This window comes from Ornithorhynchus anatinus, chromosome 15 (assembly GCF_004115215.2).
Source record: "Ornithorhynchus anatinus isolate Pmale09 chromosome 15, mOrnAna1.pri.v4, whole genome shotgun sequence".
Lineage (NCBI taxonomy): Eukaryota > Metazoa > Chordata > Mammalia > Monotremata > Ornithorhynchidae > Ornithorhynchus > Ornithorhynchus anatinus.
In genome coordinates this window covers 9,547,731-9,566,857 of record NC_041742.1, presented here as the reverse complement: position 1 = coordinate 9,566,857, position 19,127 = coordinate 9,547,731, and the positions used below count along the sequence as shown (strand labels likewise).

The 19,127-nt window shown below is 46.3% G+C and overlaps 1 protein-coding gene across 1 annotated transcript in view; it reads right to left on the bottom strand.

Moving 5' to 3' along the window:
* TBCD (tubulin folding cofactor D) overlaps positions 1-19,127 on the bottom strand; it is a 207,664-nt gene that overhangs the window by 68,345 nt on the left and 120,192 nt on the right. Inside the window, exons 16-17 of the mRNA XM_029080077.1 lie at positions 11,416-11,473; positions 1,347-1,376 (exon numbers count right to left, since the gene is read on the bottom strand). Of these exons, the coding sequence (XP_028935910.1) occupies positions 1,347-1,376; positions 11,416-11,473 (88 nt within the window). The remainder of the gene's footprint in view (positions 1-1,346; positions 1,377-11,415; positions 11,474-19,127) is intronic.

The following is a 19,127-nucleotide window of genomic DNA, read 5'->3' as shown; positions in this document are numbered from 1 at the left end:
CTTGGGGTTCCATGTGACAGCAGCCCCCAACTACTCCTGCATCCTGCTCAGCCCAATTAGGTTTTGGCTAATACTACAATTTTCAAAAGCAATCTGATTCCCAATGAAACCCTGAAAAGACTCACTCAAGGTTACTCAAGAAGCTGCCTGCTGCCCTACAGCTAGAACGGAACTTTAAAAAAAATGGTATTTGTTAAGCACTTACTATGTGCCGGACACTGTACTAAGCGCTGGGGTAAATATAAAATAATCAGGTTGGACCCAATCCATGTCCCAAATGGGGCGTTTCAGTCTTCTTAATTCCCATTTTTACAGATGAGGTAACTGAGGCCCACAGAAGTGAAGTGACTTGCCCAAGGTCATTCAGCAGACACGAGGCAGGGCACGGATTTGAACTCAAGTCCTCTGACTCCCAGGCCCATGATCTTTCCACTAAGCCACCCTGCTGCTTGTGGCCTAATGGAAAGAGTTGCCAGTAACCCCCTTCTAGACTTGTGAGCTTGTAGTGGGCAGGGATTGTCTCTATTTCTTGCTGAATTGTACTTCCCAAGTGCTTAGTACAGTGCTCTGCCCGCACTAAGAGCTCAATAAATATGACTGAGTGTATGAATCCCCCGACTCTTAGATTCAGTACTCCTACAAAAAGCACAAAGAGACACTAGGAGATCACTATCTGACCCCCACGCACTGTGAGATGCTGCTCAAATAAGAAGGATAATTCATTCCCTGTGAGAGTGAATCTCTTGAATTAGAAGCTTCTCCACACACAGATTATTCAGGAACTCTCCTGGGTTACAAAATGGAAAACTAGTATTTAGTTGCCATCACTTTAGATGCAAACATTTCAATCCCAAACCGTATAAACTGTTTGGGATCTGCGTCTTTAATCCTCGCTTCGAGAAACCCCAAAGGCTTCCTTGAGCTCTTTCTAGCCACCAAGAATGACCAGCTCTTTTGCTCAGCTATGTGTGGGGTCTGTTTGATAAATTCGCCCTGGAAGGAGAAGAGGAGGTGGGAAACTGAGTCAAAGACCCAATGCAGAATGATGCTACCTGTTCTTCGCACCTTCTCTAAAAAGGTGCGTCTGATTAAAAGGGAGTTCAGGGATGCAGCGTGGCTTCCGAGACCAGTTTACTTCTGGGACATTTTCAACAACCTGACATTTTCTCCTTCTTCAAAGCTGAAAACCTCACGGGCTGACATGGCTAAAACAGTGTTTTTGGAAGAGTTCCTCCCTGGACACAAAAATCCATTCGCCCCATTCGGATGGTAGAGGGGGACGAGCTTAAGCACTCCAAACTAGGTTTACAGGAAGCTGGATGAATGAAGGTTCAAAGTGGACTTACCTGTCTCCCCACATTCTCTTGGAAGGCAGCCTAAAGGACAGAGAGAACAAACAGGGCAAAATGAGTCAGGCTTGCTTTTTGCTAAACATCAGAAGATAAATTCAAAACAAACATATGGCAGTATAAATGACCCATGGCTTTACTTTTCGAAATAAAGTCCGCATTGTTCGGGGAACAGGGCCCCGGGGGTTGTTTGTCACTGCTGTTTTATGTCCTAATGCGTTCTAAAATGAGTCTGCTGCAAGACAGCAGTTTGAGAATTCAAGTTGATTCAAACAGACGCGCCCGGAGAGAGTCGCTGTTGATTGTTCCGACCAGGATATACACCAGCAAAGTTGATGCCCTCAGATGACCAAATTGAGAGAGGTTTCTTTGCTTTGGCTGCTTGACAAGGGTGGTGGAGGGTGGGGAGAACTTTCTGGAGGGTCTGCCATTTTCAAATTTGAGAATATGTTTTTCCATTCCCCCTTTTATCCCCGACAGATTTGTGTTTTTAATGTCTCCTTCCTTAGTGTCTTCCACGTCCATGGCATCCCTGAGTTGGACTGGAATTGCTCCGGCTAATAAAGTGTCCTATCAATGGACAATTTTGCCAGGAAGCAATGTCAGTGTCAACCACTTATGACAGAAGAAGCTGTGTGGCCTAGTGAAAAGGGCATGAGCCCAGGGCATGGAAGTTCTGGGTTCTAAACCCAGTCCCTCCCTGGCCTGTTCAATGACTTTGGGCAAATCATTAGCTCGTGCCTTGCATTCCTCATCCGTAAAAATGGGGATATTCATTCTCTCTCCCTTGGACTGCGAGCCCCATGGAAGGCAGTGAGTGGGTCTGATCTGCTCATTTTCTACCTCTTTACCTCACAATATAGTGCCTGGCACATAGTAAGCCCTTCACAATTATCATCATTCAGTCAGTGATATTTATTGAGCACTTTCTGTGTGCCGAGCACAGTAATAAGCACATGGGAAAGTATAAAAGAGAAATCCGCCCTGTCCTTCCTTGATTACTGCATCAGCCTTCTTCCTGCTTCCTGCCTCTTCCCACTCCAGTTCATACTTCACTTTGCTGCCCGGATCACTCTTATAGAAAACTGTTCATTCCAAGTTTCCCTTCTCCTCAAGAACCTCCAGTGGTTGCCCACCCACCTTTACATCAAAAATAAACTCCTTACATAGGCCCCCTCCGATCCTTCCTCTCTGATTTCCTACTACAACCCAGCCCGTCCTCTTCACTTCTCTAATGTCAGCCTATTCATTGTACCTTGATCTCATCTATTTTGCCACCATCCCCTTGCCCACTTCCTGCCTCTGGTCTGGAACTCCCTCCCTCTTCATATCCAACTGAAGATCACTCTCCCCACTTTCAAAGCCTGAGTAAATGCACTTCTTCTCTGAGAGGCCTTCCCTGACTAAGCCCTCATTTCCTCTTGTACCACGCCCTTCCACATGACCCTTGCACTTAGATCTGCATCCTTTATTCACCCCTCCCATAGCCCCACAGTACTTACCGACATAGCCATAATTTATTTATTTACTTCATGTCTGTTTCTCCCCTCTGGACCAGAAGCTCCTTTTGGGTAGGGAATGTGTCTATCAACTCGATTATATTGTCCTTTCACAAGTGCTTAGTACAGTGCTCTGCACACAGTAAGCGCTTGATAAATACGACTGTAAGCATGTTGTGGACAGGGAATGTGTCTACCAGCTCTGTCGTATTGTACCCTACCAAGAGCTTGGTATAGTGCTGGGCACACAGTAAGTGCTCAATAAATATCACTGACTGATTGCGAGAAAGTACAACACAACAGAGATTATGTGTACCCAGAAAGTGCTCAATAAATATGACTGAATGAATGAAAGAATGACATATTATTAGGACAACTGAACCACTCTCCCCCGCCCCCGCTGCAAAATATCCCAATAAAGCCAAGTCATTCTTGACCAATCCCTCTTAAGTTCTTCTTTGGAAGGTCCTTCTCTCCCCCCAAAAAACATGTCTAAGCCTGATGCTCTGGTTGGACAAGTGAAAATAAGGATTTGCCAGACTTCCCACCTTCATGTCTGAAACATGGCGATGTGTTCCCAACTAAACCAAAGCAAAACTACTCAAATAGGTCTCCCAGATTAGAATGGTGGCTGTCCAACCGGGTTGAAAATTACAGTGTCACTCAGGCATCTGTAATTAGAGGCATTTCCTGTTTAAACTAGGGTCACTGGGGACACTGTCCCTATAATTTGTTGGGCCTCAAAATCCGTACTAATTCTTTGAGTTGAGAAGAAGGTAAAGTCAGAAAAAAACCCTACAGTCTCCCTCTCTAAGCTGTAAACTCACTGTGGGCAGGGAACATGTCTGCCAACTCTGTTGGACTGTACTCTCCCAAGCACTCAACACAGTGCTCGGTACATAATAGGCACTCAATAGATACCACTGGGATGAATGGAAAGAGCAAAGCAGAGGTGGGAGGCCTTGGTCACTGTCTTGATGCACATTCGATCGCTCTGAATGACTCCTTCGATGTGCCCCCTGAATCTAACTGGTGCTGGTGCAGTTACTCAATCCTCGGTTTATTCGATCAGCGGCCTCCTCAAAGCTTTAATAACTTGACGAGGTTTATGAGCCTCCCATAAAAAGCGACCTCTCACTCACTCCCGCCCTTCTGCCTCCATTCTCTAAAATCCACCCTTTTCTCTCAATCCAAACTGCTACCATTTTAACCCAAGCACTTACCCCAATCCCGCCTTGATTACTGCATCAACCTCCTCGCTGACTTCCCTGGCTCCTGTCTCTATTCCAGTCCATACTTCACTCTGCTGCTCAGATCACTTTTCTACCAAAACGTTCAGTCCTTGTTGCCCCACTCCTCAAGAACCTCCAGTGGTTGCCCAACTGCCTCTGCATCAAACAGAAACTCCTTACCGTCGACCTTAAAGCAGTCCATCGCCTTGCCCCTTCCTACCTCACCTTGCTGCTCTCCTACTAGAACCCAGCCCACACACTTAGCTCATTTAATCCCAACTTATTGACTATATCTCTATCTCATCTATCTTGCTGCCAACCTCTTGCCCATGACCTACCTCTGGCCTGGAATGCCCTCCCTCTTCATATCTGACAGACAATTACTCTCCCCATCTTCAAAGCCTTGTTTGAAAGCACAGCTCCTCCAAGAAGACTTCCCTGCTAAGACCTCGTTTCCTTTCCTCTCCTTCCCTTCTTTGTCACCCTGACCTGATCCCTTTATTCACCCTCACTCAGCCCACAACACTTACATACATATCCGTAATTTATTTATATTAATGTCTGTTTGCCCCCGTAGACTATAAGCTAGTCTACTATGGATAGTAAATGTGCCTGCTATACTGTGCTGTACTCTCAAACACTTAGTACAGTGCTCTGCACACAGAAAACACTCAATAACTGTGGTCAATTCATTCATTCTGCCACAAGCTCCCTCTTCTTAGAATCCAGCAGAACACTCCTTTCCTCATCTTTAATGTCTGTCTCCCCTCTAGAGGGTAAACTCATTTGGGCAGAGAACGGATCTACCAACTCTCCCAAGTGTTTAGTGCTGTGCTCTGCGCCCATTAAGCACTCAATAAATACCACTGATTGATTCAAAGGCCTCCTGAATTCACATCTCCTCCAGGAGACCTTCCCTGACTAATCCCTCATCTCCCCACCCTACTTCCTCTGCCCTCTGCCCTTGGATCTCCACCCCCTCTTCCCACAGCACTTACTTCCATCTCTTTACTGCAATTTTTTTTAATGTCCATCTCCCCCGCCTTACCTAGACTCCTCAAGGGCGGGTATTGTGTCTATTGTACTCTCCCCTGTGCTTAGTACTGTGATCTGCACACAACATGTGCTAAATAAATACCATTGATCCATTGAAATAACTTCCTAAACGTGAGTCCATGTTTCCCCACTCCTCAAGAACCTCTGGTGGTTGCCCATCCACCTCCACATCCAACAGCTAGAAGCATCTTGGCCTAATGGATAAAGCACAGGCCTGCCTGAGAGCCAGAGGACCTGGGTTCTAATCCCCACTCTGCCACCTGTCTTCTATGTGACCTTGGGTTAGTCACTTAACTTATTTGTGTCTCAGTTTCCTCATCTGTAAAATGGGGATGCAATATCTGACTTGGCTGTGAGCTCGATGTGGGAGAGGGAATGTTTCGAGCCTGATTAACTTCTACCCACCCTGGTGCTTAGATCAGTGCTTGACACAGAGCAAGCATTTAACAAACACTATCATAATACTGATAACATAGCAGAAAGTAGGACAAATATCTGAATACTTGAATGTATAAATGAATACACGAACGAATACAATCTGCATATGAACATGAGCCTTGTGGATAGGGGAAAAAAGACTTAGATGAAGAGCAGCGTGGCCTAGTGGAAAGAACCCAGGCCAGGGAGTCAGTGGACCTGTCTTCTATTGGTGGTGGCCTGCCCCTTCTCTGTTATGCGATCTTGGGCAAAGCACTTCACTTCTATGGGCCTCAGTTTCCTCACCTGGAAAATGGGGATTAAGACTGTGAGCCCCATGTGGGACAAGGACTGTGTCCAACCTGACTAGCTTGTATTTACTCAAGCGCTTAGTAGAGTGTCTGGCACATGGTAAGCACTTAGCAAATATCCTAAACAATATATATAAAAAAACCTCACTCTTCCTCCTGCTTAGACTGTGACCATCATGTTGGACAGAGACTGTATCCAACCCAATTAAATTCAATCGACCCTAGGTCCTAGAACAGTGCTTGTCATGTAGTAGGTGATTAACAAACACCATAATAATAATAATAATACAACATACTTATTGAGTGCTTACTGTGCACAGAGCACTGTACAAAGTGGTTGGGCTAGTATGATATAACAGAGGTGGTAAACACGTTCCCTGTTCACAAAGTTTTATAATAATGCATGGTGGATGTCAGAGTGCACCTGTGGTTTTGTGGATTCATCAGGAAGGCTTCCTGGAGGCAGTGGGATTTTAGGTGTGTTTCGAAGATGGGGAGACCTGTGGACTAGTGAACTTGCGTGAGGAGGGAGTGGATCCACAACCAAAATGATTGCAGATGGAGAGCGGAGCGTTCTGGGAGAGAGGTGTCCGTGGTGTCGCTATGGGTCGGGAACGGCATAAGACAAGACCCCTGGCAGGCATGCATTCCTTCTGACACAGTTGTGCTCAAGCTACACGGGTTCCTATTGCTCCCTAAATCCCTAAAAGTGCTACAGTAAGAATAAGGACAATGACCCTAGCAGAATTTTTTAAAAGTCAATTATATGCCAACCCCCATGTTAAGCCCTGGGGTAGCTGCAAGATGAATAGGTGGAATACACCGCTATTCTCCACAGGGCCCACAGACTATGAGTTAAAGATCAGGAAACCAAGGCTCAGAGAGGTTACGTGACCTGCTAAGAGTAGGCATTAGAACCCAGGTCTCCTGACCCCCAGTCTCATGCCCTTTCCACCAGGCCGTGATGCTCTGCAGATTCTGGAGGTGTCCACGCTCAGAACCAAAGTTCTCTGCCATGTGGGGGCCCTGCAGGGAAACCAAGAGGAGGGGAAAGGATTCTCAGACGCCAAGTCTTGATTTCTCCCTTGGGTCTGCTCAATGCACCCTTCAGGGACACTTGAGTCTCTAAAACAACTAGGACAGGGTGTGTCTAGGCTGAAGCGCCCGAGTCGGTGGGGTGAGATTCTGAACCTGACTTGGGGACGGAATTACCTGAACTCGGGGCATTTCGTCACCATCACCCCTATCACCAATCCCCGACCATTCTCGATATACCTGCCCAGTCCTAGACCACAGGGAACGGAGGATACAAACAAAATCCTCCCTGCCCTGAGGGTGGTGGCATTCTACGGGCATGACATCAAAGAGTTCCAGGTGTTTACCTTTGGAGGTGTTACTGTTTTTTTCTCCTTTGTTTTTTCAAGAATTTCAATCAGCCAATCAATCATATTTGGTGAGCGCTTGCTATGGGCAGAGCACTATACTACGCACTTGGGAGAAGCAAGCTGGCCTAATGGAAAGAGCATGGGTCTGGGAGTCAGTAGACGCGGCTTCTAATCCTGCCTCTGCCACCTGTCTACTGCTTGACCTTGGACAAGTGGCTTAACTTCCCTGTGCCTCAGCTACCTCATCTGTAGCTGACTGAACTTTGAACCACACAATATCTAGATTTGAGCTCTTCAGCGTAAAACCAGCCCACAGGGTTTGGATTTCTATGCCACATGAAGAATGTCGGACTTCCCGTTATTATCAGACAGCAACCCAGACCAGCAAAAGTCTGTGACTTTTCAGTCAGCCACCAGGTTTAAGGAATGGGCAAACATTTTATTCAGATTTCCTGACACCTTCACAGCCATTTGGATACCTTCCAGACAGGGTTGCATTTTTTTTCCACCATACCAAAGCCACAACAAGCTGAAAAGACTATTTGACAAATGAGCACAGGTTTGTTTTTTGGGTTTTTTAAATGGGTTCTAAATCCTCCTTTTTTATTTCCCCAGAAATACTGATCCCTAACTCTGAGGAGTGCTTGTCCAATTCTAAAGACTGAATATTCTCACTAGGTTCACTTCAAAGTGAAAGAACCCATGACTGATTGAAAGGTATTTTAGGAAGGAACTAGTTTTACTAGAACCAGAAAAAAATAAAAGCTAGTTTTTATTTTAAATATTACTCAGCATAAACCACAAAGACAGCCCCAAGTTTTAGTATATTCTTAAACTGAGATCTAGCAAGTCATATGCCCTTTGAAAAAAAAAAAGAAAAAAAGAATTCTAAGCAGAGTCGGTAGTTCAATTATGTTAGGTAATGCGATATCAATTCATCTGATAAACCTGTACCTATTCTAGAGCTTAGAACAGTGCTTGACATATAATAAGTGCTTAATAAATGCCAAAATTATAGATTATTACAAGCTTTTCCACAAAGAAGTTCTAATTTGAAACCATATATTCCAAGAAGCAAGGACAGAAAACAGGCACTGATTTTCTGACTTTTTATACTGTTTCTACCTACTTTTGCAAAAGAAAGGACCATTTCTTTCCTTAAAATTAAAAGAAAAAGCTATTTGATTAGTTTATTCCCTACACTCTGACTCTCCTATATGCTTTGATTTTATTAGTGCTCCATATGAGATTCTGTTTTCTCCTGTCATCAATCTATTGATGGCATTTACTGAGGTCTTACTGTGTGTGGAGCACAGTGCTAAGTGTTTGGGAGAGTGACTGGTAGAGACAAACCTTGCCCATAGGGAGTTTACAGTCCAGAACAAAAAGGAGACAGAGAAGTCAAACAGGTCAATATTAATTAACAAATCCAGATTTAACAACTCTTCCAAATAGTCACCATGAGACTTTACTGAAGAACTGTTGGGCCGATATAACAAAATAATATCCTCAAAATTAATCAATGGTATTTGAGCTCTTACTGTGTTAGCAGAGTCCCCATTCCACACGGGGCTCACAGTCTTAGTCCCCATTTTCCAGATGTCTGCTGTGTAACCTCCATCAAGTCACTTAACTTCTCTGTTCCTCTGTTACCTCATCTGGAAAATGGAAATTAAGACTGAGCCCCATGTGGAACAGGGACTGTGTCCAACTTGATTACCTTGTATCTAACCCACGCTGAAAGTGCCTAGCACATGGTAAAAGCTTAACAAATACCATAAAAAACCGTGGACATGTGCAAATCCACAGCCAGCCACAGGACCTTGAGCTGTTCAGAGCATGCCCACCTTCAATCAATACTATCCATCTAAGGTTTGGTTCCCTATTCTTTCTGGTTTCATGGTACTTATTTTGCACTCACTATTTGCTAAGCACTGAATTAAGGGATGGGGCTAAATACAAAACAATCAGATTGAGCACAGTCCCTGTCCCACACAGGGCTCAGACTGAATCCCCATTTTACAGATGAGGAAACTGAAGCCCAGAGAAGTGAAGAGACTTGTCCAAGGTCACACAGCAGACAAGCAGTGGAGCCAGGATTAGAACCCAGGTCCTCTGACTCCCAGGCCTGTGCTCTTTCCTCTAGGCCAGGCTGCTTCCCATCTGATTTAGGGTCTGCCTGATTCCAAACATAATTACAGAAGGTCTCCCTGGGTTTTCCTCATTCTTCCTTGAATAGATGCCACTTCCTCTTGTAGGTTTTCATCAACAAGCAGAAGAATGCAATTAAGGCTGGCCCTAAAAGGTCTGGTGTATGCAAGGTTAGCCTGAAGCTATGACGAGAATACAGCCTGCAGGACTATTTACTGATCAGAATATTCCGACGCTTCTGGCTCCTCCAAAGACTGCCATTTTCCATCCTCATCTGTGGCCAAGATGGCTGAGAGGAAGTGCCGGAAAAGGCCGGGAATGTCTCCTAAAGTTTGCCCTCGAAAACCCTACCTGGTGCCAAGGAGCAGATTAAAGTTTCCCCAGGTAAAATGGCTCAAGGTTTATCTAAAACAGCAGCTTAGGAGGGTTACCAGTCCCCTAGATATTCAGCTCATTGTGGGCAGGGAACGTGTCTGTTTATTGTTCAATTGTACTCTTGGAGGACAGCTGAGTACCGTGTGCTGCACACAGTAAGCGCTCAATAAATATGATGGACTGACACTCTACAGTTACTACGTCCACTGCCTCAACTTGGCTAAAGGTACCTGTGGGGTAGACTGAGCGTCCCTTCCAGCATGATGGGCTGGACGCCCATCCACTTAGATATCTCCCCCTCATCACCACTTCCATCTTGCAGGGCACAGGCAGCCACTTTGCCTATCCTGCCACCTTCTCCTTGGGGCAGAGTCAAGGCCACAGTCAAGGCAAAAGGGCACGGGGCAGAGCCAAGAGAGGGAGACGGTGGGTCTCGTAAGCTCGTTGTGGGCAGGGAATGTATCTGTTTATTGTTCTGTTGGACTCTCCCAACCGCTTAGTACAGTGCTCTGCACACTGTAAGTGCTCAATAAATACAATTGATTGATTGATTCTAAGGGGGAATAAGAACAGGTATTGTATTAATTCAATACAGTGAGGTGGCATGACTTAGTCGATAAAGCCCAGGCCTGGGAGTCAGAAGGACCTGGGTTTCAATCCCGGCTCTGCCACTTGTCAGTGTGACCTTGGACAAGTCATTTCACTTCTCTATAGATCAGTTAAGTCACTTCATTTCTCTATAGATCAATTACCTTAGAAGTAAAAGGAGGATTTAGACTGTGAACCACAAGTGGGACAGGGACTATGTTCAACCTGGTTAGCTTGTATCTGCACACAGTAAGCAAATATCATCATTATTACTATTACTATTCATCAGACGGGTTGGCATACAATTTGGTTTCCCACCCAAGGCCCTATTAGAAGGGAGGGCTGTTTCCCAGGGAGCTCCAAAAGATTATCATTCAACCAATGATATTGGCTGAGTGCTTATTGTGGGAGAAGCACGTAATAAGCACTTGGGAAAGCACAACACAACAGAGTTGGTAGACCATGGACACTCTCGTGCACTGAGAAGTCATCTGTGAATAGCCCAGGCTGCCCATTTAGGGCTGGACAGGTATCCAAACGCCCGGGGCGATAGAACTGGACATCAAGGATCAAGCCAGGAGCCAGAAGTGACCGGTCCCAACAGTCCCCCTTATTAATGATGCTGTAATGACGATGATACAGTCGTCCTTAGTGTCGACTGGAAATCCAAAACCTACCATCAACTTCATCTCGCCAATGATCAATAGCAAAAATTGTGGTACTTGTTAAGTGCATACTAGGTGCCACACACCCTGTACCAATCGCAGGAGGTAGAGCCCGTCTACGCAGATGGGACTCACTGTCTAAGGGGAAGAGAGACTAGGTACTGACTCCCCATTTTACGGATGAGAAGACTGAGGCCCAGAAAAGCAAAGTGATTTGTCCAAAGTCACCCAGCAGGCAAGTGGTGGAGCCGGGATTAGAACCCAAGTCACCTGACTCCCAGACCCAGGCTCTTTCTGCTAGGCCTTCTTGCTCCTCGAACCAGGGCAGAAGACGGAAGGAAAACTGTTTGTTGAAGGTAAATGAAATTTGAACGTGAAGGGACTTACAGAGGCAGCTCTTCGGCAGTTGATATCCCGATCAAATACCGCAGCTATCACCAGAGCGCTAGAAAGGAGAAAAAGACATCGTAAACTTAAAAGCACTTTAGAAATGCATAGTGTGGGCCCGAACGAACGTAACCAAATAGTGTATTTCCCCTGAGGGAACAGCTTCCCAATCATTTGGCAAGCGTAGGGAAATGTACTGACCGGCAAGAGTGAAGAAATATACTCATTTTAATATTTTGTAGGAGAGATATTAAAAGCAGATGCAGCGTGGCTCAGTGGATAGAGCACGGGCCTACGTATCAGAAGGATCTGGGTTCTAATCCCAGCTCCGCCACATGTCTGCTTTGTGACTTTGGACAAGTCACTTCACTTTTCTGGGCCTCAGTGACCTCATCTGCAAAATGGGGACTAAGTGTGAGCCTCATGTGGGAGAGGGGCTGTGTCCAACTTAATTAACCTGTATCTACCCCAGTGCTTAGAACAGTGCTTGGCACATAGCAAGCACTTAATAAGTACCATAATTATCATCATTCTTTGTCAGTGCATACTGAGCAATGTTTGAGGTGATCCTTAATATTACAAAATTATTATGAGACAGTGAGGACAGGACCACCAAATGTATTTGACTCTCCCCAATCAATCCATCAATTAATGGTATTTACTGAGCGCTTCCTGTGTGCAGAGCACTGCACTGAGTGCTTGGGAGAGGACACCATAACAATATAACAGACGCATTCCCTGCCCACAAAGAACTTTCAGCCTAGGAGCTCACACCGCTGTTTCTCAAATGAGAGGAGATGCAGAATGCCTGTGTCTCTTTTGACACCCTGCTTTTTGTAGGTTGAGAAGGTCTGTCCTCCAGCTATTGCAGTGAGAAAGAAATAAAAAATAATAATAAAAAAATAGAAAAGCACCATTCACCTACTCCTGCCGCCAATCCGCTCCTAGAAGATCCAAATCTAAAATAAGTCCTTTTTGTTCTCTGTTTATTATTAACAATAAATATGGCCAGTTGAGCATGCAGGTGGAGAAAATAAAACCCACTCAGAAGCACAAAGGTCTATTCAAAAGAAGAGAGTTGCACAATGTGCCATGAGCAGCACAGACCAAAGAAAACCTTTCCTTCCCTGTGCCTGGCACCCTCAAAAGCAACCAAGGGCCCGCTTGACACGTTGGGGCAATACTTCAGGGGCCACAAATCCACAGAGGTATCAATCAAATCCTATTTATTGAGCGCTTACTGTGTGCAGAGCACCATATGAGATGCTTGAGAGAGTACAACAGAGTTGTCAGACACGTTCCCTGCCCAAACCCAGCTCACAGTCTGCAGGGTCATCATCACCACTGAAATTCCTGCCAACCCCTACATGTTGGGGTGTGGGCCTACCGGAGCTCCGTGTGGCCCAGAAGGGGTGAGAGGGGCTTTAAGTTCCCCCCAAATAAATATGTCCGAGCCAGGTGGAGATTGGTTCATGTCAGACGATGGCGATGGGGCTTGGGGAAGCTGAATTCCATTTAAAGGATAGGTCTGCACTCTTCGGGGCAGCACGGTTTGAACGTCCTGATCGTGGGCATGAGCCCAGCCCAATAGATCTGGTGTCGGGGAGGGAAAGGAAGAGCTGAGATCCAAAGGCAGAGGGTGAAAATCCACTGAGGGAAAAGATGGATTTGCACAACCTGCATGGGGATTTTCAGAGCTGGTGACCTGGTATTTCTCTTTTACTGCTTTCTGATTTGGGGGTCAGAGGTAAGTCTTTAAGGTGGCGGTCTTTTCTTTTATAAAACTAATCACCATCCCCGTGGCACAGGCAAGAATCAGACACTGAACCAAGAGAGAATTCATCTCAAATGATCCAGCAGAAGCCAAGTGGCCCACTGACGTGTCTCTTAAATACCCTCAAGCACAAAATCAGTGGCGGATGGAGTGGAAAAACCACCCAGCTTGGGATAAGAGGGCGGAAGGAGGAGTTGTGGGAAGGGCTTCGGATTTCATAACAGAAATGTTTTAATCATTTTAATATGGCAGGTTGGAGGCTTGAGCAGAACAGCCTGCCTCATCTGCCTTGGGACCAGCTGAGCAGCATTTCAGTAGGTGAGGAGTGACTGAGGGACTGTTTCAGAAAATACAATACCAAATTTTTAAAGATGGGATCATCCGGTAACCAGAAACTGGAAGGAAATGGATTCCTTCTGGGGTGGAGAGCAGGTACCATAAGCAATCCCCTGGATGGGAGTCAGTCCTACTGATAAATGCTCCTTTAAATGGGACCGCTGGATCTCACCCCATAGCCCAATCCCATTATATTAGATCAGAACCTAGGTCCTCTGAATGCCAGGCCCAGGTTCTTTCCGATTAAGCCCTGCTGCTTCACTAGAAACCTACCAGTGACATTCCTCAACCCTCCTCAAGATGTATCACCATTTTGCCTGAATCAGTTACGCAGAATTCCTGACACATGGAACAGGGACAGTTCCTGGGACAACTGCCTGGGACAGGGACTGTATCCACCCTGATTTGCTTGTATCCATTCCAGCACTTAGCACTTGAGAAGCAGTGTGGCTTAGTGGCAGGAGCACAGGCGTGGGAGTCAGAGGTTATGGGTTCTAATTACAGCTCGGCCACTTATCAGTCGTGTGACTTTGGGCAAATCACTTCACTTCTCTGTGCCTCAGTTACCTCATCTCTGAGCCCCACGTGGGAGAACCTGATTACCTTATATCTACCCCAGTGCTTAGAACAGTGCTTGGCACATAGTAAGTGCTTCACAAATACCATCATCATCATTATTATTAAGTACTTAATAAGTAGCATAATTATTCTCTGTGACTCAGTTTCCTCATCTGTAAAGTGGGGATTATATACCTGTTCTCCCATTTTTTTTTCTTTTAATGGTGTTTGTTAAGCACACACCAGGCTGTGGGGCTCATAATCTTAAACCCCATTTTACAGATGAGGGAACTGAGGCAGAGAGAAGTTAAGTGAGTTGACGAAGGTCACAAAGCAGGCAAGTGGCAGAGCTGGGATTAGAACCCAGGTCCTTCTGACTCCCAGGCCCGTGATCCAACCACTAGGGCACCCTGCTTCTCTGCGACATCCATGTGGGTTTGGACTGTGCTCCATTTGGGGCAGGGACTATGTCTGATGTGAGAATCTTGTATCCAACCCAGGACTTAGTACAGCACCTAGCACTGAGAAAGCACTTATCACATGCCACAGTTATTATGCTACTATGAATGATTATAGCCGGGTAGTTTGTATTATTGCCATTCACTCTTTCTTCCCCGCCTGTCCTACTCTTGCAGGGGAGGAGCATAACAGATACAGAGTCAGGGGTGAGCACACTGCCAAGTCCACACAAAGGTTTGATTTTTAAGTACAGGATTCATCTGTGGGCCAAGTGACCATGGCCTAGCACCAACACTGTGATCCGGCAGCCACTGTCCTCTGCATCACCTTCTTTCACTGGCCTCCTCCTCCTTCCCAGGACTAACTCACAAGACACTCTAGGTGGGTGTCCGATCAGAAACCCATACCACCGCTGGCCTAGCCCCAGCGGGCTGACGTAACTCCAGAGGGCCAGCCTCCCGATTTCCCTCAGCATCAAGCCAAATCTCCACACGATCACCTAAGCGCCGGGCTCTGCATCGACCCGCCCCCACCTCACGCATCAGCTCCACACATCCACTACTCCTAAGCTTGCTTTCATGGCTCCTCTGAAGCCAACTTTCTTAGCCATCCCCTCCACCACCACCTGAAATTAACTTCCGCCCAATCTAACAGACCACAGCTCCCTTCAGGCAAGTCCCCCCAAAGTCCTGCCACCTCTGAGCCTTCTCTGTTTAACTCCCAGACTCTTGAGTCACACCCAAACATCAGCTAACTCTGCTGTTTCAAACTCCATCTCCTATTACAGGGTGAGCTCTCCCTAGGCCAAAGATGGGTCTCCTGTTTTTTGTGGTGCTTACCCTAGCACTTAACATTTTTGGTTGTTTTTTCTATCGATGGTATTGAGCATGGTACTGTGGGCATGGCATTAAGTTGGTAGACACAAGTCTATTTCAAGAAATTCATGGCAAGTCCAAAAATCATGAGCACAATTGCCTCGGGAAAATACCAGGGGACTCGGAGTCGGGGGACCTGGGTTCTAGTCCCAGTCCTGCTACCTGCCTGCTGATTTGCCTGCCGCAGGACCATGGGCAAGTCACTTTAACCCTGAGTGCTTCAGTTTCCTTATCTGTAAAACGGGACAGAGTACTTGCTGGGAAGATTGCAAACCCCATATAGGGCAGGGACTACGTCTGATCTAATAATATTATCTTCCGTGTTTACCATAGAGTAAGTGCTTAATAAATACTGTCATTACTATTATGAGCATTATCATTATTATGAGCATTACTATTTATTTATATTACTGTCTGCCCCTCACTGCAGACTGTAACCTTATTGTGGGCATGAAACATGTTCTTCCAACTCTGTTATACTGTACTCTCCCTAGTGTTTGGTAACGTGCTCAGCATACAGTAAGCACAAGCTAAATACAATGGACTGATGAGCAGACTCCCCCCAAAGATGGAAAGATACCATATTCACTGGCATAACTACCCCACTTTTTGAAACCAAATAGGGGAGGGGCTATTACATTTAACTCAGAAAAGAATTAAATCTAGCAATAAGGGAAGCAGGAGAAAAAAAGAAAAGGGGAAAGAAAGGAAGGGAAATGGAAAAGTAAGGCAAGAGAGGTCTTGAGGATAAATCTCTCTTCCCTTCTCCCAAGTGCTACATACAGTAGGCACTCAGTGAATTTTAGCAATACCCCACCCTTCTTGTTTTCCTTCCCTAGAATTTGCCTTTTCAGTGAAGCAAGTCCCGCCCCTTCACTGCCAATCAGTCAATCAATCCTAATTGTTGGATGCTGACTGCCTGCAGAGCTTGGAAGCGTGCACTATAACCAAGTTAGGAGATACATTCTTTGCCCACAAGAAGCTCACAGTTTATAGGGAGTTAGTGCAACCCAGTGTATTCTGACTCTTCTCTTCCTATTCAAGCATTCAGTGCTATCACTGCTTATAAAAATAATCGTTTATTTCCCCCCGAAAAATCAAGGGGGAGGGAGACAATTATGCACTCAAGGCAATTATGAGACTAACTATGGTATGTTTCTTTAAAGAGACAAATTTAGGCTTCAAGGCTTTAAAGAGCCAACTCATCTAAAATGAATTTTCAAATAAGTTGATTCTATCCTATCTACCATGACCTCTCAGTAGCCTTTGACACTGTGAATCACTCCCTTCTCCTGAATATACTAACCTCGGCTTTACTAGCACCTTTCTCTCCTGCTTCTCCCCTTATCTGCTCGGATTCTTTCACTGGTTTTTCTTCTGCCTCCTATTCCCTGCCTGCAGGTGTCCCTCTGAGCTCTTATTATCAGTATTACTGAATTTAAGAACCCACTATGATGATGACGGTATTTGTTAAGCGCTTACTATGTGCCAGGCACTGTTCTAAGTGCTGGGATAGATAGAAGGTTATCAGGTTCTCCCATGTAAGGGGCTCAGTCTTAATCCCCATTTTACAGATGAGGTAACTGAGGACCAGAGAAGTGAAGTGACTTGCCCAAAGTCACACAACTGACAAGTGGTGGAGCTGGGATTGGAATCCATGGCCTCTGACTCCCACACCCGGGCTCTTTCCACTAGGCCATGCCGCTTCTTGTGTCAAGCGCCATCCTAAGCGTTGGAGTAGACAGCAGTTTATCATGCTGAACACAGACCCTGCCCCACACGGGACTCACAGTCCTAATGCCTATTTCACAGACGAGGGAACTGAGGCACGGAAAAGTCAAGTGACTTCCAAAGTCACACGGCAGCCAAGGGGAAGAGCGGGATTAGAACCCAGGTCCTCCAACGCCCAGGCCCGTGCCCATAAGAGGCCATCAGGCCACCAACATTGTCTTGCTTTAGACTATTTGTAATCTCCTGGAGTCCCATACTTGCCAAACTGCTGCCAACGTGACTCCCTAATCGCCGGCTGTCGGGTTTCTGAACTCTGCCCCCGCTCTATGTTTAGCGCACCCAGGTTCCCCAAACCTTGATTAAACCAGGACGTGGCAGCGCTTGACAATTTCGCTCCGGTTCGGCTGCACCCACAAAGCAACCCCGGTGTCACATTTACCCTCTAAAGTTGGAAACCCAAAGATTAAAAACCCAACCTGCTGGTGAATCATTTGGGTTCGTTTCACACTTAAAAGGCGGTAATCCGGCAGGCTCGCCATGAAAGCGACGTTGGTGTAAGCCGAAACGTGTTTAAGGCGTCTTCACCTGTTTGCTTTCGCTGGAGGAGTTTATGTGATACTCCACCAGGATTTCCTAACAGAGAGGAACAGTTTGTGTCAAACTCTAGGAGGATTTTTGGTTAAAGTCAAATGAAGGCACATGCCTCAACTTGCTTGTGGCTCACACGGCCTGATCTGCAGCTGGGTCTGAAGAAGAATAACCCATCAGCCCGCTTTTCAAAGCTTTCGTCGGTAGTTTCGTTCAACAAAACGTCCACTGCATTGCCTCCCCAGTTTACCAGGACTTGTTCCAGTTTTTCAGCTACGAACTTCCCTGGATAGGTCAGGCCTTTCTCCCAGGGAATCTTTACTTCATCTTTAGCGTCTAGCCTTAGAATCATCCATTCCTGCCGGCTCCATGAATTTGGGATGGGATACGAGATCTGTGGCTTTCTAAGGAGAACGTGGTGGGGGACGGGACCGGAGCTGCCAACCCCTGGAAGCGGCACCCCCAAAAAAGCTGAGGAGATAGCACTCGTGCCCCGGAAACGGGGTACAGTAAAGTCTCTGGGCTTGGCCCACATCAGCAACCGGGATGTACTGAACGCCCGAGTTCCACCCGCGAAAGGATTTCTTTTCACCCGTGTCGGCCGTGCCACAAAGTAATGTGGAGAATAAGACGTAGCTCTGAGCCACGCTCCACGGCTCCGGATTCGGCAAGCCACTCTTGCCCTGCAGCGAAGATCTCTGGGTTGAACCGACCGCCACACCCACTCCTTCTCCTTGGCACAAACAGGGCACCACCCCAGGGAGGGGGAAGCTGCCCGCACTCCCACACAGCATGCGCTGTGTGTCCTCAGTGGGACCGAGCAGGAGGAAAACCCCACTGCCAGCCTTTTCCTCATGGGAGCACGAGCGGGTGTCAAGGCTGTTTATCACTGTGTTGTACTCTCCCAAGCACTCAGTACAGTGCTTTGCGCACAGTAAGTGCTCAATAAATACCACTTGCCGCCTGTGTAGTCTTGGGCAAGTCACTTTATTTCTCTGTGCCTCAGTTACCTCATCTGTAAACTGGGGATTGAGACTGAGCCCACAGGGACTGTATCGACCCCAGCGCTCAATGCAGTGGCTGGCACATATTAAGTGCTTAACAATTACCACTATCATTATTATTGAATGAATGAATGAAAGATGAGTATCCTGGCGTTTCCTTCGCTTTCCTTGCAGGGGTGGCAAGAGCAACCGGATTATTACCTGACAGTTTCAGGTGATGAAATCTACTTCAGAGGTGACACTGAAGCCCAATTTAGCAACCTCAATCTGGAGCGCTGTGTTTTTCTTTGCCGTTTTGCAAAATGGCTCTGGGATATTCTGACTGAATATCTACAGTTGTGATGCACGGGGACTTCTTGCCAAATACTCCTTTGAATTCATTTCCAC